Raw genomic sequence first — 26,889 nt, forward strand, 5'->3', positions numbered from 1 at the left:
CTTCCCATGTAAACAGAGCCTTAATCAGGACACAAAGTCTATAATTTTCAGGTTTTTTCAAGGAACAAGGGCTGTTCAAAAGCTTCGAAATCCGTATTTCAATAAGAAATTTAAATCAACCTCGTTCCCAGGGTCTTTTCCCTTTGTTGGTGGGTGGAGCTGGGGGTGGGGCGGGAAAAGGCCCTGGGATCGGCCGGTCACATGATCTCAAAACACCCAAAAATCTTGGGTGTACTGAATTCATATATTAACAGAAATATTCAAGATGGTGGTCCCGCCGAGTGCAGAAGAGTTTTTGTCAGTCCTTCGCCGAGTCGGATTTTCTTTGAATATAGGTAATTTTCCATCATTGAATTTAAAACCTCTTCAAATGAAGTGTTTTGAATATGTGCTGAAAGGCCAGGATGTTATCGGAGTCCTACCTACTGGATTTGGCAAGTCGATTCTTTTTCACCTTCTACCGAATTTCTTTCCTGTCAAGACAACCAAGAACATAGTTATTGTAGTATGCCCTTTGAATTCCATCATTGAAGACCAGTTGAAAGTTTTAAAAGCTCGGAGGATAACCGCTGATGTGTTACAGGTACCTGTAAACGCGAAAGAAACGGCCGAGAACTTGTTCGGAAATGAACAAGAAACAAGCGAGCATGTGGCCGTGATCACAACAAAGTTTCCTCAGGATGTAGTGAACGGCAACACTTCGATCGTATTCGCCCATCCAGAGACTCTATTAAGTAAGGAAGGGCGAGAATTGATGGGAAGCAAAGTCTTTCAAGACAATGTTGTGGCCTGTGTTGTTGATGAAGCACACTGCGTTGAATTATGGTAAGTGCCTAAATTTATTAATTTCTTGTTTGTTCATTTCATATTTGTTTCAGAGAGTAAATTATCTATATAAGCTTATGTCTCGGAAAACTAATTAAAGCACGGTTGCAGCACTGACTTGTATTTACGGTGAAATTCTGCTGTATTCTCTATTTATAGAGTATGATAGATTTTTCTCTAGGAACTAATTCATCTATGATTCCTGTGACGTTTACACCGCTCACTGATCTATATTTATTTGCCAGTACAAGGAAACAAGATTAATTGTCTATGGTTTTATTCTGGCATGCAGTTTTCCAAATTCTTGATGCATTGCTTTGTGATTTAGAAGTGGAATGTTCACCTTTGTCTCCATGCCCCTACAACTGAACTATTCTTAGTTGAACAATTACAAAGAAGGTGCCAACAGGGAAGAACCTAAGCTCTATATTAAGTTGACCCCCAAACCTAAAATAACCTGTAAATAAGGAGATAAAGCCATTTGCTAAAAGATAAATTCAAGATAAAATAAATATACCAGTATACACAGTATACTTTTTAGTTATTAATAGACATCCATCCATATGAGGGAGCTATTATGAAATACAAAAGATACTTCTACAGAAACATGTTAACTCAAAAGAAAACGTTATAGATATAGATATATATATTACAGGGTTTACTTTTCTTTTTCAGGGGTGAAGAATTTAGAAAGGACTTCAAAGATCTTTCGGTGTTGAAGGCCTTTTTTCCTAATGTACCCACAATGGCTCTAACAGCAACAGCACCACCTCATTTATTGAGGGGCTTGAAGCGAAGTCTGTGTTTAAAAGATGAGTGCAAAATTGTTGCACAAAACCCCAACCGGGTAAACATATATCTGAATAAGAAATTGCGATGGAGTAACCACCATGGGGATGAAAGTTATGATCAAATCCTTGGGCCAATTGCCAATCAACTAGCAATTCAAAGAGAAAACTATCCCATGACAATTGTCTACTTAAAATTGAAATATTGTGGATATGCTTATGGATTATTTGAAAGAATATTGGGAGACAAGCAGTATGTTGGAGAAACTTCAGAACCCACTGCAAGACTGTTTGCTCAATTTCATGCCCCCCAAACAAGTCGCATGAAGAAAGATATTTTGTCAGAAATAAAGAAAGAAAATTCGAGGGTGAGGGTGCTCTTTGCAACATCAGCACTTGGCATGGGGGTTCATGCTCCTTATGTGCTGAACATTATTCACATAACACCACCAAGTAGCCTTGAAGCATACATGCAAGAAATTGGTCGGGCCGGTCGCACAGGACTTTCATCGTGTGCTACACTCTACTACAATAATTCTGATATTGGAAATAATATGAAACATGTAGAAGAATCAATGAAAACTTACTGCAAATCACAAGACACCTGTCAGAGGAAACTTCTTCTAGATTACTTTGGATTCTCTTGTGTTCAGCAAGATAACTGTTGCTGTATATGTGATGGAAAGTTCAAAATAACTGAGGAGGATGTACCTCATGTTGTTAAAAGCAAGGTGAGATTACTGCCCAACAATAACAGTGTTATCCTTGAAAGATTAATCAGGGGTGCAATTTCTGCCCAAGAGTCCCAAGCAGCATCAGAGAGTTCCATGCTATTTGACATTTCTGTAGATAACAATCTGGTTACAAAAGTTATGGAGGGAGTGGAGTATATTGAATCAGAAACAGACCTATTGAAGACCTTTGGTATCTGGGATGAAATCTGTTCCTCTCAGATCTTTTCGCTAATATGCAAGCACACTACTCTGTGTAGAACTGTAATGAACTCTGATGATGATTAGAACATCAGTACTTATTATAAAGACTGCAAACTACTACAAGGTATCTTGATTCAAACCAAAATCAATATTGATATTGATTATATCTGTTGTTTCTACAATACCGATCAGTTTGTTTACCTTTGTTTCCTTTTTGCTATGTCTGAGCACAATAATGTGGTGAGAAAGTCAACTTAAATTGTAAATACTGTGGGCAACTCTAAATAGATCTTGATTCACACACCAAAAGTCACTTTTGATATTAATTATCTCTGTTGCTACCATGGTACTGATCAGATTGTTTACCTTTTAAAGTTTGTTAGTACACAAACTTCACAAGGATCTGTGAACCCCATATTACATGTACTAATGTTGGAAATCTGCTGAGATTTTGTAGTAGGTCATTGGAAATAAGCACACACACTGTCCTTACCAACCAGCCATCAATGACAATTGGATGAGTCTGCTGATAAGTACCCCACATATTTTCCTTATAAACAGGACCTTGTCACATTGTAAAAGCGAAAATAATTTCTTATTTACCAAGATAAATTTCTTATTTTCTAAGATAAGATTTCTTATTTACCACGATACTTGCAGATTTTGCTAAATGTTTACCATATTGAACTCATAAGCTACAAGTAAACAAGGTACAATTCACACAATTAATAGGACATATTAATGGATTAAATCTGCTGTTATGTTGGTCCTAGAGAAAGGAAACACCCTAGTTTTATTTGTTCTAAGTTGACTGCAATAAATTTTTCAGTTTCCCAAAATAATTGATTATATATCAAGCATGATCAACTGCCACATCACTTTAAGTCTTATCAGTTTTTGATTATGATCCATGAATAGCACAACACTACACAGTACTAGTAGTGTTATTGCTATTATTTCAGGTTATTGGCTATCCTCATAAAAGCCATAACATCTCAGCTGAAATTTAATGGCTCACTTGTCTTTAATAAAAATTCAGGATCCCAGAGATGTTAAGTAAGGCATTACTACTTGTATTTTGCTAAATTCAGAGATTCAGCTGTTTTAACTAAAAGTCAGTGTCTTACGGTATATATATTTCATTCAACGATATAATTATAGAACTAGCTTGGTGAGCAGGCAAGATGGCACTTTCTAACCCACTTGTGATTAACTGCTGTGTCCTGTACGAAACTTCCTTAAAAGCCATGTAATAAATCCAAAATTGACCTAGCCTGTTCTTTCAAGATGGCTGGATACTGGAAATCTGTTTATGGAGCTTTACTCCATCTCAGTCCATAAACATGCAAAAAAAAGACAAAAAAAGAAAGTGGCTAATACCCAGCCATCACGACCTTGCACTTGGTCAGTAACCCATAAATATCGATCTCAGCAGAAATTCAGTGGCTCACTAGTCTTAACTGAAAGATAAGGGTCTAAGAGAGGTCAGTTACGTCATTACTACTTGTATTGTGCAGAATTTGGCGATTCAATAGTCAGTGAATAACTACAATCATCCTCAGTAGTATCTAGGTTGATAATTCTCCCATGTGTTTGGCCAGCCACTGATGATAGTCAACAATGTTCAAATACCTTAAGGGAGACCTTTTAATGTCAGGGAAGCTGTCATGACTTCTTCCAGGCACATGATTAAAAGGATTCAAATGCAATAGGTCATTCACCATTTCTTTCTCATCATTAAGTGAGTTGCACATTGTATGTTGCACAGATGTCTTATGGATGCCCACAGATGAGTCAAACTGCTCTACAATCTGATGGATGCCAGTAGTTGCTTTACAGACTTTGCTAATTGAGTTTAGACTCTTGTTTGGTCCCTGCCTTTGGACAATGTGTTTACTGCATCTATTTGAAATTTCTTGGGCCAAATCATCTTCAATATTCTTTCCGGCACCACCCCTCCAGTTAACAAAAAATCCCCATTTGAACTGTTCAGATAAGCGTGGGGTTAGCAGGCACTCAATCTGAGCTATACTCACAAACATTTCAATAGCATATTTGCTGTAAGCCCCCATAGACTTGAAAACTGACAGCAAAAGTTTTTGGTTGATGAGATTTCTGTTGCCATCTCCCTCCCCTGCAGTGTCCTTCATCTGCATGACAAGAGTAGCCAGGAAAATACAACAAAGGGCATAATTTCTTATATAATCATCTTCATCGTCACAGTCATTGACATCTACTTTCTGTAATAGGAACTTGTCAGTGAACTTTCCAAAAGCATCATCAAAGTACTTCTTCTTGTTTTCTGAGCTCTTATGTGCAATGTTTTCTGGGAATTTATGTGCTGAGGGAGTGTCCTCTAGGTCTGACATCCCAAAAAAGTTCAGGGCAGCTGTTATGATGTAAGCTTTCCCCACGCTGAGGAACAACTCTTCACTTCCTTCATAGGAGTCAAGAACTTTGGATGGGGTAGCATTCCTCCTATTGTACTTCTCTCTGAAGTACTTTAAGGTGCCAACTTGATTCACAGACTCAGCTTTGTGAAGAAACGAGTAAGAATACTGCAGAAGGGATGCTTTTGTATGCCACATTACTGGTTTAAAAGGTGAGCAATGTTCAAAACGATCAGCTGCTGTGTGAGAACCAGATAGCAGATCTTTGGCACCTGCAAATCTGACCCGAGTGAGCTGATCACCTGCAAATGTAATCTTCATCTCCCTCATTGCATCATCATGGGTGTCTGGTTGGTGCGCATTTGTCTGTCCAGATGCTGCAGGCCCGTCGGGAATCAGTGGATTGTCAGTGTGTGGCAGTTCATCTAGCAACCCTGCTTGAACATAGATTTCAGCAATCCACTTTTCATAAGTTCTTAATATGTGAACACAATCATCATACTTTGCTTCATTTGCATTGATGATTGGCAAACTTACTATGGTAGACTTCTGTGACATTTGCTGGCTGTACTCATGAGGAATGTGATCTGGTATAACAGATTTCAAAAACTTAAATTTGGGAAAAAACTCAAGAACAATTCTACCAAAAATAATTGTGGCACATTCTGCATAACGTTTCCATTCAGGAACATTCAAGGAAAAATTATATCGAGGGAAATCTTTGATGTTTCCTTTAGGGTTGTCATTAGGCAAGTGATTGAAGTTAATTCGGTTCTCAATCAAGTTACTGGCAAATAAGTGTAGATCCTCATTCTGAATTTCCTTTCTCATGTGCCCTTTCAAAATTTTCAGGTCCCAGTTGTCACCAGTGCCTCGGAACACACTACCTCTCTTTACTTGCTGAACCACTTTGTCTGAAAAATGACCCCCTAAGAGCTTCAGCAGGGTGTCCCTTCTCCCAGATGATAGGCACACACCAAGTTTGTTCAGTCGTTCTTGAAGCTAGGGATTACAAGGGAATCAGAAATTAACAGCAAATTAACTACACATGCACATGCAGTAACCTCCTGTTTCACAACTTTATAATATAAGCCAAGAAATTTCGGAGTTTTGATTGGTTGATAATGGCCCTATTTTCGCGTAATAGTGGTAAAACAGAATAAAAATGGATGGTATAACAAGGTTACCATGACAACCTTTTACTTTGCCTTTTCCTTTTGGCCTGTGTTTGTTTTTTCAACCGTAGCGAAATAAAGGACTCGTGTGCGTTTCCGAAAATTTCTCGGCTTCTGTTATAAAGAAATAATAGCATGACTTGTAGTGGTATTTGGCAATAATACCGGCTCGTAATATTTCAAAATTATCCAAATACCACTCACCGCTTCGCGGCTCGTGGTATTTCGGTCAATTTTGAAATATTAATCGCGGTATTATTGCCAAATACCACTACAAGTCATGCAATTACCTATACTTATCCTATCACTCACAATATATTTCTGAATGGATCTTTCAATTAGAATCACAATCACAACCTAACACAAAACTACCTCACAAGGATCAAATTTCTGCAGAGCTTTATATAATTAAGAGGATAAAATGCAGATTGTATTCAATGCATGATTGCACTGGTGAATAATAAATACTACAGTGCGACTAAAGCAGTTGATTAAGGATAACAATCCAATGTTATATATATCTTTAGCTAAGAATTACCTTTTTGGTACATCCACCTTCATTGATGAGAACTGTATTCACACGTTTCACCAGGTTGAGTTCGTGCCATCTCTCGTTCATGAGGATCGAGTACAGAAAACTGTACTTTACTTGAAGCTCACGCTTTGTGTCTGAGACGGACTTCTCTTTGCCAGACACTGCGTTCATAATCTCGACAAGATAAGGGTGGTTCGTCTTCAATTCGACCCAAATTTTATTGAAATCGAAACTGTTCATGCTCTCAAATTCATTTCCATATAAAACGGAACCTTGCGAACGTTTGCACAGCTTTGCACACGACGTTTTCAACTCCTCACTGCTGGTCTTTTTTAACTCGTCCACAACACTTGGACAGTAATCTTTCAAGATAGCCGTCAACACAGTTGCATCCCTGTTACTGACAGCTTGTAGAATCATTTTCTGCTGTCTTTCAGTCAATAACGATTGAGCTTCTAATGAGGTGCAATCATTATCTCCGATTGATTTAGGCCTTAGAACAGATTGCCGAGTTAAAAAAAATGGCTGCCCTTCAGACCTTGGTGTTGTTAGCCTCGACGACTGATCCACCGAAGTGGCTGCACAATCATGTCCTGTAGACGTGGCAATAACACTAGCATCTTGGGGAGTTGAGAAAGACGGCTGTTTTGCAAAAATTGATGTTGTTCGCTTCGCCTGATCAATAGAAGTTATTTTGAAGCTATCTCCTGATGATATAGGCGTTAAAACAGTCGCAACTTGGGGAGTTGAGAAGGAAAGCTGCTTTGCAGATTTTTTTGGTGTGATTCGCTTCGACAGCTCATCTGCTGAGGTGACGCATGAGCTTTCGCATGGCAAATTCTTTGATACACGTTTCGACGGCTGAAGCGAAGAAGGTGAAAGTTGTACACATCTCTTTACAGCATATTCAGAACTTTGATCGGACGACATATTGTCCATGGATTGAGCTCTCTGAATAAACTGTTCCATCTTGTTTACGAATGTAACGCAACTCCGACATGCGATCTTTGATCTCGTATCGTCCTCAAAAATAGTTATACCACAGGTTTTATGGACTTTTGCACACAGATCTTTTGATGAACCAGCTTTGCTAAATATTCGAAGCATATGACGACTCTCGCGAGAATCACCGCAGAGTCTGCGAACCGGATTTCTAGAAGAAATCTTTGTTGGTGTAGGCATACTTTCCGCCATTATGACTTCGGAATAATGCATAAATTATATTTTATGACCAAGGTTCACATAAATTATTTAAATCAATCAACCAATCAAAATGTTGATCTGACCGGCCGATGCCAGGGCCTTTTCCCGCCCCACCCCCAACTAAGGGAAAAGGCCCTGGGAACGAGGTTGAATTTAAATAGGAGCTTTTGCTCGATCGCAAAATTAACTAATCACAGCTAGTTGACATCGGCTTAACGACGATGTGCAGCCCGGGTATATACCGTTGTTAAGCCATTGTTTAACCCGCAGTCAGACCAATCGATGCGGTGTGATCAAAATTTTTTCGTCTCGGTGAAAGCAGTCTGGTGATTCTCTTAATGAAGGGTTGGACAACTTTGATGAACAGTAAAACAGTTTGCTGAAGAACAAGGCACGAATAATTTAAAAGGAGAACGTTTATATGAATTGAATAAATGATACGAATGATCTCAGCCAGATCCGACGATGAACGTTTCTTAGCCCAAGTAATTATTTAAAACTATCTTTACATTTAAATAGTGATACAGAGCGTCTAATGCATTTCATTTATCGCGTAGATACATGGAGAAAAACAGCCTCGTAACCCTGTCACCGGATAAGTTCCAAGGCCTGTCCAAATTAAAAGACCTGTAAGTAAACCTACCAATATTATATGAACGAGATGGCGGACGGAAATTATACCTAACTGCACTAGTAAAACTTCTTGACCTTACATGAGATATCTGATCGTCTGTAATCAGTGTTAATTAGCGGCTGTCGTATTATTTGGTTCATTTAAATCTTCTGTTAGGGGATGTGCGATTGCGAAAAAAAAGAACACGTACTTGAGGAATAAGTAACTCTAAATTGTAAGTTAAATTGTATCTGCGGTAGCGTGACACAAAAAGTGAGCAGACTTATTCCTTCACCCACTTCTGCTTAAAGTTTCGTTGAATTACTCAAACTAGTGTGCCTTGGCTGGCTTAGATTCCGAAACCTTGGAAGTTACCAGAGTCTCGTATGACGTTGCTCGAGTTTGAAGTTGCTATTACATCCAAGATAGCAACTGCCAACTCTGATCTCATTGGCATGATGTCAGAAGACAGAAAAAAAAGACAATTATTAAAAGGATGTAGCAATTCTTTACCATATATGAATCAGCGCGTACTCATACTCGGATTAAGCGAGGCAACCGCTAACTGCCATTAACGAATTTTTTTAAGTAGTCCTAAGCACTGAGTGAATTATTTTCAATCTTCTTTTTGGTGTCACATATTTTATAAAGATATTTTTGTAATAAGACATGGAAGAGTCGATAAAGCTATTAAAAGGCTTTTTTGCAATGGAGGTTTGCTTCTAGAGTTTTCTGTACTTTAAGTAATAATGATCTGTCTTCTTTGTCGTTCAAGGGCTGTTTATGAGAACAATATTCAGTATCTACCGCGTGGAGTTTTTAAAGGTTTAACAAACATGCAGTCCATGTAAGTCTCTGTTTCTCATTATCATTTTTGATCGACGCTAGTGAAGCACTGCAAACCTGGGGTCTTGTGAAAGTGCAGTCGCCTACATGTTCTGCATCTCCGTCATTTGAGTAGGTTGTGTCAAAAGTTACACACGAGTGACCACGATTGACAGCGAATGACCACAATTGAACACTAACAACCATGGGTGACCAAGAACTTATATATTTGGCTGACATTATAATCTCATTATCATCAGGTGACCTCATCCAAAAACTTATGATTTCAACGTAGATAATCCATTCACGAAGACTGACATATGCAAACAATGTATCACTTCCTTCATTAAAAGCGTGGTTCCCAAAGCTACTTCGCTTTTAAAAATTGTTACGCAATGGGCCCGTTTCCGCCCAGAATCCTAAGACAGAAGGAAGGAAGTTAGGGAAATGAATGGAAAGAAAACAAGCAATAAATACCAAAAATATGTTACAATATAAAATAAAAGATGAAAACAAAACACAAAAACGGCAAAGATGAAAAGTTGACGGAGAAGAGTGACGAGTGATTGAAACCGCATACTCGTAGTTACTCGTGGTCACCGTGGTCACTTGTGGTTACTTATGGTCACTAGTGGTCAATCATGATCGCTCGGGGTTATTCGAGGTCATTCATGGTCACTCGTGGTCATTCGCTGTTGCTCGTGCTCTCTCACAATCACTTATCATGCTTTTTTTAAAATCTAAATCAATGTTTTCATGTTTGTCATTAACGAGTTACCCTTTCATTCTATCGTCATTTTACAGGAGCTTTTATTCCAACAAAATCCGTACAGTGAGCAACGAGCAATTTAAAGATATCGCGCCAAGTATTCGATTCCTGTGAGTATGAACAAACTACTATTATTCAAGGTGTACGCGTGATTAAGTTTCACGGAGATTTAATTACAAATTCAAGGAAGAAAATGCCCATAACTCTCGGATTAGCGTCCCTTCTCCATCTTTGCGGAAAAGTAATCCAGTCAGCCTAATCATGCAAGTTGAGAATTGCGTTGTTCGAGTTGCCCATAGATACCTCTACAAGTGTAAAACTAAGGATGGGCTTTGCATATTAATGCACCGTTTATACCATTATTCACACACGAGTTTTCAATATAATCCTAAAACCAATCAGATCCGGCCACCGAGAACTTTTAGGAAAACTGAATTAGGGCTTCCTTTCAATTAAACGTCCCCTCTCAAGTAGATTGCAGTTGTAACATTGCATGGATACACATTTCGAGATATTAGGCATGTTTTACGTACTCAGTAACGAATTATTCTTATTCAGATAAGTGCGACTATGTTGGGAAGGGGGTCTTGGTTGGTTACTCTCTCGTCTTCTAAAATGCCCATTTTTCCTATTACTTAGGGTCCTAACTGAATGGTTAACGACGAAATTGAAACCACATTGTTCATTGACAATGGTATACCATTCCATTCCTTCCAGCCCCCTAAATCTTAGGGAGTCTCATAAGGTGTTAAGTGCGAATGTTTGAATTGACCGAGTTAAAACCGAAAAATGTGGCACATGATCGAACAATTGAAAACCTTCAAATTTTGCCCAGAGATAATTTACGGTGAATTCAGAATCGTGGTAAGGATATTTTTTCCCCAGACTTGCTTCTTTATCCGATCCTAGAAAATTCACGAAAACTGAAACGAGCGTCCGTAGCCGTAAAATGGCGGAAATCAGTGCCCAGAAAAGAGGCAAATGAACTTTGCTCGTGAAAAGCACAAAAGAGAGCAAGCTCGTATCAGTTTGACAAATTTTTATAAGAGCGATTGAGGTATGGCTTAAGTCTAAAACGGGACCGTTTCATTTAATTTTGACATCACGGAACGCTTTTAAATTTACCGATATTTCAAACTCCAAATATCGCATTTTGTAACATATGCGGTATAACTCAGAATCGATTCAGGTTAAGCTCATGATAAGTGGAAATAGTGCTGTTTTTGAGGATATAAAAATTAATTTGGGGCTTTTCATTTCCGCACGGAAAAACCAGGTTGAACTTTGTGAAAATCGCAACATCGTCATTTACGTCACGACATAATCTAATTAGGCACCCCGTGGTTAAATCCGGAATTCAAGCACATTTTAGAAGTTAGCACCGTGGTCGATCAGGAGATCAATACAGTAAGCTAGCCTTGCATAGCTAACCACGGCCGACTGCCGGTTTTTATCTCTGCTTTCGTTTCAAATTCTCATCCATTTCCCCTGGCAGAAAAGTTTACAATAACACATTCCTTACGCGAGCGGAAGGTGTCTGTTTTTCTTTGGGTATTCGAACACCTATAAGTCCTAAGAAAGTTCTGGGGTAAACTTGAGCCTCATTGTGGACTTAAAAGAGGACAATCCAATCATTTATAACGGCAGGTTAAATTTTCTCTGCCGAATACGTTGAAGACGGGAAGCAATCTGTGTGTAGATGTCACGTACTCACGCATTTGTCACGCAAAGCTGAAATTATTTCAACGTTTCGAGCGTTGGCCCTTCGTCGGAGCGAAGGGCTAACGCTCGAAACGTCAGCTTTTATAATCGTAACGGTGGCCAATTTACCATTTCAACTTTGTTGATATATTGAAATTATTTCGTTACCCCCACCGACGCAGCCCCAAACAGTTTCTTTAGAAACTATCAGCCTTTATTCACCTCAGTGTCGGTGGTTAGCTGTGGATATTTACCTCGCCACTTCGCGGCTCGGTAAAGTATCCATCCCTAACCACCTCCACTTCGGTGAGTAATTCTTAAATAGCGTTTTTTAAGAAACTTGTTTATATGATAATTGTTTTTATCAGTTACTCATTGCTGTGAAACTTGTTAACGTAGCAGAGCGGATCTCATGTAGAGTTGAATGTAATAGTAACATTACTTGGAAGAGCTAATAAGCAGAACGCAAAACTAAGAAATAGCTAAATAAATAAAGGATAAGGAAAGGATCAAAGGTCAGAGTAAGGGCGAAATAGAGGCAAAGTACGAAATGATTGGAATAGCAGAAGAATACCAAGTATGTAGCGGGAAACAGAATAAAATAGATAGGGTAAACTAGACCTGAGGACAAATGTATGATAAACAATATAAAAAATGTGAGATCTGAAATCACTACCACAAACAAAGAATCATAGCTGATTTAAGAACGTTCTTCCCAAATTGAAAGTACTGGTTACAAAACTCACGGAAATTGGTTGGGCTCGAAACTGTTCTAAAATTAAACCAACTAAGTTGAGAAAAAGGTAATTCTTTTGATATACCGATGCTGAGCTAATGTCGTTCCGTAAAGTCATTTCTGAACACTTAAAGACTGTCGACAGTACCGATGTTGAGGCCGAAATAGTTTTAATTTTAGATTGAGCGGCAATTATTAACAGATTTTCCAGCAATCAGGCTAGATCACCAGTTCCGGGCATCACTTCTTTTTAGGCGTTGGATGAAGGAGAGGGTCACAAATATGCCACGCATTCTAGATGAGCTATCCAGCCATGCTAAAGGAAAAACGCGCAGCCCTTATCGCAGAATTAGTAAGGCACTTTTGAGATGAATTTTCTAGCTAACCCTTTTTTCAGGTTTTCATTGTTAAAATGATCATTTCGAGGAGGATTTCCAAAATGCTATAAAGCGGCGGTCTAGTCAAACTGCCAAAATAGCGCGGCATGTTGTTCCGGATTTTCTTTAAATTTGTGGTTTGCTTAGAGAGACTTAATGTGACAGCCTTCTTAATTACAGAGGCTGTGGAAAGGAACACAATTGAGCAGTTGGCGCAAAGAATTACTTCTTAACCAAGCGCGAGGGTCGTACTTATTATTGGCCCAAAATCGTAGTAGTATGGAGTGAGCGCAGCGAGGTCGGTACAAAAATACCGAGGGCCAATATTTCCCAATACAGCTCAAGTAAGCGATGTTACTAAGTATTTTATCATGACGTTCGGGAAAACTTCTTCAGTTTTATTTTCTCGGCTTTCGCGAACCAAAATATTCGGCTAATGACAGCGTCCGTGGAAATGGTCCGTTTGGCAAGATCCAGACCAAGTAAGAACTAATCAGAATGCTCGGATTTACCTCAAGACTGTCCTACCATATAGTAAGTTGTTATAACCTCCAAGCTCCAGGTATTTTCATTAATAGTTTATTTTCTCCCTGGGCTTTTTTGTTTGAAAATACATGTCCTTGCAACTTTTTCCCTCGTGCTTCCGTTGGATTTTGAAATATCGGGGATTTTTGAAAGCTTTCCGTGATGTCAAAATTAAATGAAACGGTCCCGTTTTAGACTTAAGCCATACCTCAATCCCTCCTATATATATACAAATCTGTCAAACTGATACGAGCTTGCTTTCTTTTGCGCTTTTCACGAGCAAAGTTGATTTGCCACCACTCGGGGCACTGATCTCCGCCATTTTACGGCTAATGACGCTCGTTTCAGTTTTCGTGAGTTTTCTAGGATAAAGAAGCAAGTCTGGGAAAAAACCTTACCAAGTTTCTGAGTTCACTATAAGGCATCTCTGACTGAAATATGAGGATTGTCATTTTTCGGTCGAACCTCTCACGCGGTCTTGAAAAAAAGTCGTTCTTAAGAATTGAATTTTTTGGAGGGTGTGAGAACTAGGTGGAGCTACAAAATGAAGAGAACCCAAAAGATTCAAAATACTTAGCCTTAAGACAGCAGCATCATTATAAATCAGCGAGTGATGTGGAATTGAATCGCTTTCCTTTAATTTGCAGTTACCTCCATTACAACGAAATGCGAGAACTACCGGCCGGTTTCTTCTCGAACATGAAATATTTAATAACAGCGTAAGTCATTGAAATATTCTCGATGTCTGGAGATGTCTAATTGAGAAATTTTATTTATCTTTATACATTAAAGCAACATGTAGAGTATTATTATCATCGATCCTTTTATTGTCTTAAATTAAAAATCAAAATTTTCTATTTTCTTCCCCTTTTGTTACTCATGTCAACTCTTTTTATGAACCGTAGGACTGTAGACACCAACCTGATGTGCTGCCATTTGACGAAGGAGGACGCAGATTGCGACTTTGCCTATGTCGACAGCTTCGCCAGCTGTGAAACTATGTTCAGAGATCAAGCCCCCAGGATATGTCTCTGGGTGGTCGGAATTATGTCGTTGGTTGGTGCTGTGTTTGTCATCGTGTGGCGGTTGGTGTTTAAGGAGACAAAGGAGAAGAATAAGATACAGTCTATCATGTTGATACATTTGGCCGGGTCTGATGGACTGATGGGTATCTACCTTATCATAATAGGTTTAATGGATGCCATTTGGGCAGGGCAGTATTTCTTGCATGACTATAACTGGCGTTCAAGTTTGTCATGTCAGATAACAGGTGCCATTGCCGTGTTGTCAAGTGAGGTGTCTGTTATGACGATTTGTTTGATATCCGCCGACCGGGTTAAGAATATTCTGTTCCCCTATCGTGGAAAGTCCCTTACAATCAAGGTTACGCACTTTCTGTGTTTCCTTATCTGGATTGTTGGTGGGTTAGTTGCATTTATTCCCACGGTGGGCATCGACTACTTTGGTAGTCGCCAAAAAGGTCACCACTTTTATGGCAGATCAGTTGTATGTCTCCCATTGCAACTTTCTGCTGATAAGCCCTCAGGCTGGGAGTACTCTGTTGCCATGTTTGTTGGTTTAAACTTTACTCTTGTGTTCTTCGTCATTGTGACCTACTCCATGATTATCTACAAATCCTGCACATCAAACCGGCGCCTGGCTCAGCAAGGGACCGAAAGAGAGAGGAAAATGAAAGCCAAGCAAAGGGCAGCCGATCTGAGGAGGGAGGCCTCGCTCGCCAAAAGAGTGTTCTTCATTGTTCTTACCGACTGTGTCTGCTGGCTGCCTATTGCGGTAATTGGATTGAGGTCTCTCTTGGAAAAATCCTTCCGTACACCTGGTGACCTGGCAGTTTGGATCGCAGTCTTTGTTCTGCCGGTTAACTCTGCCATCAATCCCATTCTCTACACTTTATCAACAAAACAGGTAATAACACGCAACCTTCAAATCTTTACTGAAACTTCTTTCTGCCACTGCATCAGCTGAAATTAAAGGATACTTTTATAAATGTTTTGTTCTATGATGTAAAGAATGTAAGCTGAACTAGTTTAAGCAAAAGCATTCCGTTTGGCACGAAGAAAATTTATCGGGCTTTGATACTTGAATGTTTTGCGGAGTATCTTTGATCTGCCAAAAAAAAAAAAAGATTCACGTAGAAAAAACTCTTACAGTTCGTGTTATCCTTTTGAGTAGTAAGGTGTATTATAGAACTCTGGAAAATTTTATAGTAAATGGAACGTGCTATAAGGAATTAACCAGTTAAAAGTTGCCAACTTGATGCCCCTTCCCTGTTCGGTCATCTACAACGAAAAATATATTAGTGTCACTCGATATTAGATAAACCAGTCTTATTAAGCCGCTTAGTTCCATAAACTAAAATACTAGCGGCTTCTTTTTTTTCTGCACATGTCTTAAATTGCGTAGCTAGTGAAATATAACGTTGTCTGTTTTCAAGGTATAAAACTTCTGTTGAGGTGAAAAGATCTCACGGAAACAAAATGAGTCACAACCAATCAAAATCGGTTCTGTTTCTAGATCTCACACCAGGCAATAGTGGCAAAGTACTCTGAGCATTTGAAACCTTCATGTCGATCATGTAAACAATAGACCGCACTCTCGGTGGGCTTACCAGCATAACATTCCACGCGAGATGTTGGGAAGACTTAAAAAAAGAGTTTTAAATCAGGAATCAAAAGCGAGGGATCTACTACATTTTCGAGTTTTTTACAGACATCCTAAGAGAGTTGTGTGGTTATTATTTTTCAAAACTAGTTTAGGATTGATCAGTTCAGGCAACGATAGGTGTTTAACCAATCAGCACGCATAGTATTTCAAATATTTTCTTTGCTTTTTGTTCTTGATGACTTACATTTAGGTACGACGTGTTTTGAACGCTAAATTCCAGCAGTTTAGGAGCTATTTGATGGGAAAATGTGTACGAACTCTGAACAATGAAGGTAGGTTTATCGAAAACTATCCTTCGGAGATGAGGACAGTTATTTTCTTGTGCAGTAAAAATTATTTTACGTCAAGTAATGTTTTGAACAGCTTTTATCTCGCGAACAGCCATAGGTATGAGAGTTAGTTTCTCACTTGAACAAATGCGCAGGTACAACATTTTAAAAGGTACCTCTAATTAGTTTGATTTTCATCGGTTGAGGGTAGTACAGGAAAGAACTGCTCAGTGCCGGTTACATTGACTGACGTTTCGACAACCTGTGCGGAATTCGAAGTCGTCATCAGAGTTCAGTGAGGAGTTGCAGGGTTAAGAGTTGTCTTCTGTGATGTCAGAGGTTAAATTGATTGTACAGTACTGGTCGTACAATTTTGTTTCACTCAATTTCATAAGTTCTGCAAATCTGATTGAGTTTTATTGCCACGCGATTACTTCCTGGCGATTGGACATCTTTATGGTTAGCCTAAAAAATTACTATCTCTGATGATGCTGATTATTGCTTCATATATGAAACACCGATTTTACAATTATGAGGAGTAAGGTTAAAAGCATTTAAACGTGTTAAATAAATGTCATCGCTGTTTCCAAAGGTCAAGAGGAGGGCATGAAAATGCAAGTCATCGAAAAAGGTAAGAAACATTTACTCAGCTCAAGAAAACGTGCGGGAAAGTCGCTTGATTTTTTCTGAATTGTTCGGGTATTTCGGCTACACAAGATTATGGTAAGGCACATTTAGGGAGTGGGAACCCCTTCCAAACCCTTTTTTTCCCTAACGGAGAAATTTTTGCTTAGTTTGTCACATTTTTGACATACAATCAATAGTAGCAATAACAAAGATGAAAGTTCCCTTATTGAGAGCAAATGTGGCCAAAAATCGATTACTTTCCAAATATCGTGGCAACAGCCAAAAATCGATTCGGCTCATATTCTCAAGTTAGATGGGCCTTACAAAGAAAAATATATACTGCTTGCTTTGTTTGGCTGAATATCGATTTATTTTCTAGAAAATCGATAGTAGCTGAATTCAACCTAAATGTAACTGGGAAGAATAGTCAACACCTCCTGATAACGATTGTTTACAAATCGTGTCTCGGGTTTTCTCTATACCTGTCCAATTTCGTTGAAAAGGAGGCTGTAATTACTTCGAGAGATTTTTGTTTAGATATATAGGATATATATATATGTATGTATATATATATATATATATATATATATATATATAAAGGAAAAAATAAAAAAAAAAGTCTTCAACCGAACCGCGAACCAACTGTAAGCGGAAGGTTGCCGAAATGCATTTTACCGCTTTTGGAGAGACTGCCCCTAAATGATGTTTAGAACAAGTGAGACGTGCTGAAATGGATACCTGAGCTGTGTTCAAACGCTAGTCGTGTGTAAGAGAATTTAGTTTCTCTGATTTTCTGATCTGGATGAAATACGGAGAGTTAACTAGTTACTTTAAGTAATATTTGCCACTTTGACCCCAATTTACGTGAAAACCAAGCTAAAGTACCTCGAACCAGGATGTAAAAGTTTTTCGTTTTCTTTCTTCAATGGAAGGCTCAGTTGGCTGTTAAGGATTCCTTTTTACTCCCTTTTCTATAAAGTTCCTCTATACATCAAAGAAACTTATTACCAAGAACCTGTAGAAGCTTAGAGAAAAAGTACTTATAATGTAGTATTCTTCTGTTTTGGTGCTCCTTAATCACGGGCATGGTGGTATTTATCCTCTGTTCATACATCCGTTTGTTCACTTAGGTTCTGCTGAGTTAATTTCTCAGCTTCAGCAGATGCAAGTCGATGCAAGCAAAGTAAATGACAAGACAGACCTAAAAAATGAGTTGAAGAAAATTTCTTCAGACAAGGGCTTCAGAATTGTTGACAATGACGGATCAGGAAATTGCATGTTCTATGCTTTGTCAGATCAACTGGAAATTGCTATGAGAATCAAGATCAAGCATGACGAATTAAGACAAATGTTGGTCCAGTACCTCCGAAAACACCCGGAGCTAGTAAGTTGATGTCTTACACTCTGGGTTAACCACTTTTAAATTAGGAGCACCATAAACATTAACTACCTCAGTGTCGGTGAAAATGATGGATAATCACCTTGCCTCTTTGCCTTGGTACATACCCACCGCTATTCACCTTTATTTCCACGAATGATATTGTAATATTTCTGGATTTATCGTGAAAACACTCTGTGTTGTTCAAGTGTTTTAGTATAGACCATGTCCGGGTCACGGATGAATTCACACCTCCTTGTGAAAACTAAAGGACTCTGTCTTGCGGAGAAAGGGCTAACCCAAGCTTTTTTAAAAGTATTTCTCACTTGAATCTCCCACAGACGGGACAATCCTAATTGGATAGCCTTGACTCTGGATAAGGTGGACGCTAGATGTTCAGGAGTTGAGACTGCAACGTCCAATGTAGATCTTTGTGTTCATTACTCTGATTGGTTATTATTCGTTCTTACCGTTGTTTAGTATCTCTTTGTTAATTCCTCATTCGATGACTCCTTCCAACATACTCAAACTGATCCAGTCTACCATTAACTTTACACTCTAAGTTTTTCTCTCTATTTTACTATCCTCTCAGCCGAATGGAACAAATCTGTTTAACTTCGTCCATGGACATCAATCATGGACTGATTACTTAACGTACATGGAGCAAGATGGTGCTTGGGGTGACCATGTTTTTCTAAGTGCCGCTGCAAATCGCTACAAAACTTGCATTCGTGTGGTCAGCAGTCTTAATGCTACTCACGATATTATCTTACGGCCTCAATGTCCTGTTGACAAAAGCAGGACACTTGTGTTGGGACACATCCATGAAGTACACTATGTCAGCCTTCACTCCACACAAGGTACAACTCTTTACATTACAATCAGGAAATGAAGGGTGTTTACGGTGATATTTTGTGTAATTATCTACATCGAAATAAAAAACGATGAACAAAAAATAAAAATAGGCGAATAAAATACAAACGTGGTGCGCTTGAACTGTCAGATAAAAAGTTCTGTTTTGATGGAGTCAGATTGAGTGCTAAGTGGTTAGGGGTAGGAAACGTTAATTTCCCACGCACGAGATTACTGTGTGGTGGATGTCCTCCCTTGGGTGGGATGGGTGGGTGTTGGCCCTGAAAAGCCCCATTGGGGAGTTCACAGTTAACCTATGTATGTATGTATGTATGTATGTATGTAGGTATGTATGTAAGTGTTGGTTTTCTGTCTTTGATGAAGAGCATTTCAGAAATTAAACAATCCAGCTTCCGACGGCATTTCTTGAGGATGGTAAACTGGTCACGAAGATCTGTTTTCCTTAGATTGTGTACGTCTCGTAGGTGTTTACCAATGACAGAGTGCTTGTGCTCATTGATGCGCTGAAATAGGTGTCGGCACGCAGAGCCGACATAATCTGCGTCGCACAGATCACATTTGTATTCATAAACAACGCATTGTTCGTTAACAAGAGGTGGTTTGGGTTCTGTCACTTCGATCTCATCAGCAGTTTTCTTACTCATAAACACTAGGCACAAATAGCTGTTAATTTTCTTCGCGAGATCGGAGAGCTGTCCTCGTACTTAGTCAACTGACCGTTGATCTTTAAATGGTATAATGATTCCAACGGGCTTCTTAACCTTAAGCGCTTGTTTTCAGTCTTGAGAAGCGATGAATCTTGTGATTGCACAGTTAATGAGTCTCTCAGGGTACTTAAGCTTGAGAAAGTTCTCTTTGAGGTTGTCACATTCGGCAACGAAAAGGTCAGGTGAAGATGAGAGTCGATGTACACGATTTAACATAGTCTTTAGAAGAGATCGTTTATACCTATTATCCACGTGGCTTTGGTAATGGAGAAGAAGACCTTTATCTGTTGTTTTCCTGTAGAAGCATGTTCTAACTTGGCTACCCATCTTCGTAAGTTCCATTCCGATGAAAGGAAGTTTTCTATTGACTGCTACTTCCATTACGGTAAAGTTGCGTGTAGGGTGGGCTTTATTCAGCGTTTCAAGAAAGGCACTAGCAATTGGAATGCCCTGTACCACGGCTAAGGTGTCATACAAGTACCTTCTATAGAAATAGGGTAGTGCCCTTTCTATTTGAAGCTTCTCCTCAATGGAACACATGAATGTATTTTCCATGAGCGGTCGTAGTGGTGATCCCATGGCTACACCATCTATTTATTCGTAGAGGCTGCCATTAAACTAGAAAAGTTGATGTTTTGTAGCCGCTCTTAGAGGGGCAACGAGATCATCTCGGCTGATGTTCAGGTTGTATGTCACATTGAACCAGTTCTCAGTGAAAACTTTGTTAGTGAGGATCTTTATTGTTTCTTCGAGGGGCACATTAGTGAAGAGAGAAGATACGTCATATGATATTAAAAAATCACACTCACTAAACCACACCTCCTTGATATCATCGGCAAACTGGAAAACATCAGTGATTCAGTGTGTGTTAACCGAAAGCGGTTTTAGTTTCTCATCGAGCCAATTCGCAAGAGCATAATTATATGTGTTTGTGGCAGACAAGATTAGTCGCAAAGCCAATCGTTGTTTATGCTTCTTGGGCAGACCGTATAAGTGTGCCAGTCTCGAGCCTTTCTGGCAAATAGAATCAGCGATGTGTTTAGGAAGAACTTTTTGAACCACGGACTCCAGATCTTTCTCTTTTCCTAGTAGAGGGTGATAATGTTGGGGTGGTCTACCCCTTGTACTTGGTTTTTCCAAGGATACTGGCTTGAATTTCGTTTCATCGCTGATCGATGAACGCCACACTTAATAATCATACATAGTCAGATCTGTCCATGACGACAACACCTGACACCCAGCACCTTTGTCCGGTTTCGAGATTTTGATATCATCCCTTTTTTCAGTTGGTTGAGGGATCTTTGTAACGTTCTAGGCGGTCTTGGACTTTTCCGTTCACTGTAGTTAAATACAATAGACCGGAGTGTGGCTGCGATCTACTCTTTTTTGTCGTCAGAGACAGAAAAGAGACTCAAGACCGAAAACAGGCGCTTGAGGTTATTAAGCCCGGTTCGGATTATTATATCATTTAAAAATCAACGGTCAGCCGACTTAGTACGAGGACAGCTCTCCAATCTCGCGAAGAAAATTAGCAGCGATGTGTGCCCGGTGTTTACGAGCAAGAAAACTGCTGATAAGATCAAAGTGACGGAACCCAAACCACCTCTTGTTGACGAACAATGTGTTGTTTATGAATACAAATGTGATCTGTGCGACGCAGATTATGTCGGCTCTTCGTGCCGACACCTATTTCAGCGCATCAACGAGCACAAGCACTCTGTCATTGGTAAACACCTACGAGACGTACACAATCTAAGGAACAAAGATCTTCGTGAACAAATTACCATCCTCAAGAAATGCCGTCGGAAGTTGCATTGTTTAATTTATGAAATGCTCGTTATCAAAGACAGAAAACCAACACTTAACACTCAATCTGTCTCCATAACAGCAAAAATTTTTATCGGAGAGTTTAAGCGCACCACGCTTGTATTTTATTCACCTATTTATACTTTTTTATTATCGTTTCTATTTCTTAATCATATGCATTGAGAGCTTCACACGTACTTCTCTATATAATGAGCTCACAAAATTATTTACATCACCTAGGAAAGAGGCGGAGGCTCTATCGTTCTCTGGTATAAGCCGCCGTCAAATGATCACTGCCAATATGACCTGAATTTAACAAAGTACTGACTTGTGAAAATGTTTGTTTGTAATTTCACCAAATACTATTCGGGACGAGTGCGGCTGACCGCCATATTTACTTCTGCGCGTATCAAAACAAACCAAAACGTAGGCCGTTTCTTCTGTAGGCTTTGAACAAATCGGCCTCATGAAAGGGGATTTTATTCCTTATTTATTTAGCTTTATATCTATTGCTATTTGGGGTAAATCTAACGAATCGTTTTTCGCCTCACTCCTTTTAAGTTCGAAGTTGTCGTTGTTTTAAATAGTGGTGAACCGCGATTGCACACTTACTTTGTCTGCTAGTGTTGTGAAGACCTTCGGCTTCCAAAAGCCAGATTTTCAGTCGATTATTTTGTTTAGCACATACTTAAATAACCGGTTACTTTTGACCTATTTTTGATCTTGCTAGAAGATGATCGGATAACTTCAATTAGATGGTGCAAATAAACAATCAAGAGTTGTTAAAAATTTTCAGCTTCAAAAGCGGCATTTTGGCGGAATTCAGTTATCATGGATTTTCTCGATAATAAATCGATATTCAGCCAAACGAAGACCCATCTAGCTTTGCAGTATGGGCGAAATTTATTTTTCAGCTCTTGCCACCAAATGTGTGACCCGTTAGTAACATTCACTCTTAAGCACAGATATGCGGCGTCGTGTTTATAAATCAGATTAACTGATTAATAATAAATTGGAGGAGGCGGCGTGGCCGCGTGATTAAGGTGCTGGACTTGCAATCCGGTGTCCCGGGCTCGAGTTCTCTACCCTGCCATTCACTAGATTAGTTCTCGGCTGCCCCTAATTCAACTCTTCGGCTGCGCCCTATAAATAACCCACCGGTCTGCCTCCTGCCTGTGAGGATTTTTAAGCACCTAGTTAGTCTACATTGTAGCTGAAAAGCCCCTACGGAAGAGCTACAACTAATGTATTTATTTATTCATTTATTTATCTATTTTATTAATCAAGTGAATAAGAAAGAGACAGGTATCTATATCCAGTCGCAGGCTTGTGTAGTTCTTGCTACTGAAGACGAAGTTCGGCTTAAGCTCCTTGAAAATAATGACTACTTCATGAGTGAATAACGCGGTTGTTGCTAACGTTTTTCTCTGCTTGTTTGTTCGTTTTTCGCCAGCTCAACATCAGGGAATGGAAATGAGAGTTATCGGAGAAGGTACGCACTTAATTTACCTCTCCACAGACTACAATAAATTTGAGAGCGCAACATCTGGTTGTCGAAAACCAAAAACGAAACCAATGAACACTGAGAAATTCATGTAACTTAAAAAGTTTGGGATGACCTTTTCTTTCAATTTGCCATAATCTAAGGAACGTGTAAAAGGTTATTTGACCTCCAGTTTGAAGTTTACCTACCTCCATATTTTGAGCCAGTTTAAGGACTGCAATTTTCCGCTGTATAATAAGTTTGATTTTAACTAAATTGATTCTCATTTGTTATCTAGAGAAGAAAATACTCATAGACGAAGTCACCACCAACAATGCGTCTATTTTTATTATAAAAACAAATGGATTCCATGTTGCCGTGGGTCTACTTTGAAATTGCTCATAGAGAACGTCAAAATGGGCTTGGAACATCCCAGACACACCCTGCTAAGCCCCGTATATCACATTTTCACGTCATCTGTTTTGACGAAGGTATGTTTTACCACTGAACTGACGCCTAGCAACATGGAATCTACTTGTTTGTTCGACAGTGAAAATTCTAGAAATAACGGTTTTAAGGTATTAAAGAGAAAAGAGATATTCGGAAAGAGCAAAACCGGAGCGCAAATGATTAGGGATGGAGAAGTTACACGATGCAATTACCAAATGTTGAAAGGAACGACATGGCTTATCCAGCGAAGTAAAGCCACGAGAGGAAGAACTTCGTAAACTTATTCCCCTTTTTGTGTTTTCTTTGTTGAACACAGTACAAAATCAAGAAGAAACGGGGGGCCCTGACGATAGTGAGGACGAATCGCAAGAAGAACAAGGAGAGGGTGAGCAACACGCAGGATCAGGCGAAGACAATGAGGAACCCACTGAACCTCAGCAAACTGAACCTGAACAAGGCCAAGAACCAAAACAAGGCCAAGACGAACCTACTGAACAACGGCAAGTTGAACGAGAACAAGACGAAGAACCAAAACAAGGTCAAAAGGAAGCCAACGAACAGGAGCAAGTTGAATCTAAACGAGACGAAGAACCAAAAGATGACAACAAAGCACCCACTACAAAGCAGGAAGTTGAACCAGATCAATCAAAGGAAAACGAAGATGTAAGTGAACAGCGGCCAAAAGAACAAGAGCTGAAAGAAGACCATGAAAAACCTGGGCGGGAGCAAGCCGAAACTGCGGAAAAAGAGCCAAAAAGAGACAACCAGGAATTCAAACAGCAGCGCACTCAACAAGAAGAGAAAAAAGAACTTAAAGCCGACCATGGGCTAAAGGATGGTGCTAAAGAAGACGAAAGGTCCAAAGGAAATCAAAAGGAAGGTGAACAGCGACAAGAAGAAAATGAGCAAGATGAACAAGAACAAGGAAAGAAATATGAAGAAACTGAAAAGCAGCGAGTTGATTGTGATAGAGAGGACCGAGAAAAAGTCCATGATGATCCTAAACATGAAGAAAATGAACGAGACAAACCAAGAGGAATGTATGAGGAACCCAACCAAGAAACTTCAAAGCGAGGCAATCAGGACCCCCAACAACGGGGTAAAAAGTCTATGGAAAATGAGTCACCACGACACCAGCAGCTGATTATGGACGAAGGTATGTTTTACAACCCTCCGTTTCGGCTTAATTTAAAGTTTTGGAGAATTAATTTCTCGTTCATCAGGCTGGGGGGAGGAAATATTTCTTCGTTATTCCAAAACTCATGGTTTTACCTTTTTTATTAGCTAGCAATGTGTCATTTAGGTGTCTTGATAGTGAGTTACTGTTTTGTTCAACAGAACAAGATGAAGAAGATGATATGGTGCTGGACACACATTTGTAACCGGTAGCACTGACTTATTAAGTCCTTTTAGTTCTAATCATTGCGATAGAAGTACAAAGATTGCATACTGTTATATCATTAAAATAATACATTTACTTAACCAAAAACACTTTCAGAGTCAGATAAGATAAGAAAAGGTTCAAAGTAACTAGTGCGAACCTGGGATGTTTGTTTTCATTGATTGATCGTCCAGGTTGTCCGAAAGGGAGTGAGTTTGGTATGCGGAATAAGATCTCTTGAAGGCATGCTTACGGTTTTATCGTGCTTCCAGTGTTGTCAGAGGTTTCAATAACTTATTTTATTTCAATATTATTAAGTTTACATGTACTTACAAACACGACTTAGCTATTAACTGAGCATTCAGTTGCATACATTACTCATTATTGACTTCAGCCCTAGTGTATTATTTACTAGGTGGCTTCTGTGTTATGACCATGTTAAGCCACTAATCGTATTTACACGTGTATTGAATGCACAGGTCAGATAATGCATGTTCATCAGTCTGTCTTATTTACTTACTCACAATTCTTGTTAATTTATGACTTAAGTTGATTTTGTAGGAGCTTGAACAAAAAAGACAAAAAAAATGTATTGAAAAAGTGTAACCCAAGTGAGGATCTTATTAAAAGTGTTAAATATTCTTGCCTTATTAAAAGAAATAATGATAATATTTCATCCCTCACTTCTTTTGTTATCTAATAATTGAACCATCCTGGAGTTCAATATAGTTTAAAGAGTATCTCATAGCTGAAACGTCACCTGGAAAACATTTCAGTTGATGAAGGATTGTTTTCGGACATGGTGTCGCTTCTAGCACCAAGCTTCCACTCTTACTCTCCCCGTTAAGTTCCAATAGCCTTCCATTCCTCCTTAGGTACAAATATTTAGAATTAGTTTAGAATTTTTTTAGGCGGCTATGGATAGTTAGTACTTGAACTAGTCTCCCGGATATTCTCTCTCTCGAATCAAATCATCAGTTGAAAAACCTCTTATGTCCAATACACAAAAACAGATTCTAACGGTTTTCTGTTGAAATAGACAAGTCTGAACGCGAGATAGAAGCCGTGAATCGGCAGAAATAAGACATTTGGAGATCGACACATTTGTAAGATACATATTTTACCATCGGTCATTTTATCAGCTGGCTGCGGGGGATGTCGTTTTATTTTGGTTATGTTACAATAAAATTACCCTACCCTCGACTAAGGCTCTGTAACCACCCCTTCCCCCTATTGGTAATTATGATCATCACGACCCTCCCACCTTCCCCTAATGGTGGTCATGTCAAACTCCCAATATAAAAAAATCTGTACGGGTTATTGCTCTGACAAGGACACAGGTGAGGAGTTCATTATTTTTCAATTTTGTTTTTCAACAAGCTTTGTTCACTGAAGCTTCGTTGATAAGTTTCCTATACCAACTAAATATGCGGTTCCAAATAACTTTTCCTGGAGCTTTCTGAGCAAGGTTTTTTACTGTAAAATAAGTGCGACGGCCTACCTTTTTCCTTTTTCTTGCGTTCTCTTGCTTTTTCATATGCATGACTACATAGAGTCAATATTTTCCGTGCTTTTTCAGTCAGAGATTGGAATCACTTGTTTGCAAGCGTCCCCTTACTTAAATTCAATTTTCTTTGTTTACCGAGTCTTCAAGAGCTTGAACAAAAATGTGTTCGTTACAAAGTAATACCAACGCCAGAAATAAAATGAATCGAATGTCATTATGAAATTTTACTTCTTCAATGAAGTAATAAGACATTTCTCTCAGCAAAGTACTCGAAGCCCAGGCAATTTAAAGCAAACACTAGTAGAATAATCATTTGGTCAGTTAAA

At 39.0% G+C, this 26,889-nt stretch overlaps 3 protein-coding genes and 1 pseudogene across 3 annotated transcripts in view; 2 read left to right on the forward strand and 2 right to left on the reverse strand.

The window, feature by feature from the left end:
• The window catches only part of LOC148742925 (uncharacterized), a 65,943-nt gene extending 40,270 nt beyond the window's left edge, over positions 1 to 25,673 (forward strand). Inside the window, exons 10-21 of the mRNA XM_088749145.1 lie at positions 8,409 to 8,480; positions 9,240 to 9,311; positions 10,094 to 10,168; positions 14,045 to 14,116; positions 14,303 to 15,323; positions 16,273 to 16,354; positions 16,944 to 16,982; positions 18,109 to 18,362; positions 18,949 to 19,216; positions 23,196 to 23,234; positions 23,992 to 24,831; positions 25,014 to 25,673. Coding sequence (XP_088605271.1) covers positions 8,409 to 8,480; positions 9,240 to 9,311; positions 10,094 to 10,168; positions 14,045 to 14,116; positions 14,303 to 15,323; positions 16,273 to 16,354; positions 16,944 to 16,982; positions 18,109 to 18,362; positions 18,949 to 19,216; positions 23,196 to 23,234; positions 23,992 to 24,831; positions 25,014 to 25,057 — 2,878 coding nt within the window. The 3' untranslated portion in view covers positions 25,058 to 25,673. The remainder of the gene's footprint in view (positions 1 to 8,408; positions 8,481 to 9,239; positions 9,312 to 10,093; positions 10,169 to 14,044; positions 14,117 to 14,302; positions 15,324 to 16,272; positions 16,355 to 16,943; positions 16,983 to 18,108; positions 18,363 to 18,948; positions 19,217 to 23,195; positions 23,235 to 23,991; positions 24,832 to 25,013) is intronic.
• On the forward strand, positions 251 to 2,857 carry LOC148742926 (ATP-dependent DNA helicase Q1-like). Its single transcript, XM_088760753.1, has 2 exons — positions 251 to 825; positions 1,501 to 2,857. The coding sequence occupies exons 1-2, from the start codon at positions 266 to 268 to the stop codon at positions 2,630 to 2,632; spliced, it is 1,692 nt and encodes a 563-aa protein (XP_088616879.1). The 5' UTR covers positions 251 to 265; the 3' UTR covers positions 2,633 to 2,857.
• Positions 2,674 to 7,942, reverse strand: LOC148742927 (uncharacterized). The gene is made up of 2 exons (XM_088760738.1): positions 6,652 to 7,942; positions 2,674 to 5,940 (listed from the first exon to the last, which is right to left on the reverse strand). Exons 1-2 carry the CDS (start codon positions 7,861 to 7,863, stop codon positions 4,117 to 4,119), a joined length of 3,036 nt encoding a protein of 1,011 aa, XP_088616864.1. The 5' UTR covers positions 7,864 to 7,942; the 3' UTR covers positions 2,674 to 4,116.
• On the reverse strand, positions 19,356 to 20,515 carry LOC148742928 (uncharacterized; annotated as a pseudogene).
• Positions 25,674 to 26,889: the final 1,216 nt, after the last annotated feature.

The sequence above is a fragment of the Stylophora pistillata genome, chromosome 1 (genome assembly GCF_964205215.1).
Source record: "Stylophora pistillata chromosome 1, jaStyPist1.2, whole genome shotgun sequence".
NCBI lineage: Eukaryota > Metazoa > Cnidaria > Anthozoa > Scleractinia > Pocilloporidae > Stylophora > Stylophora pistillata.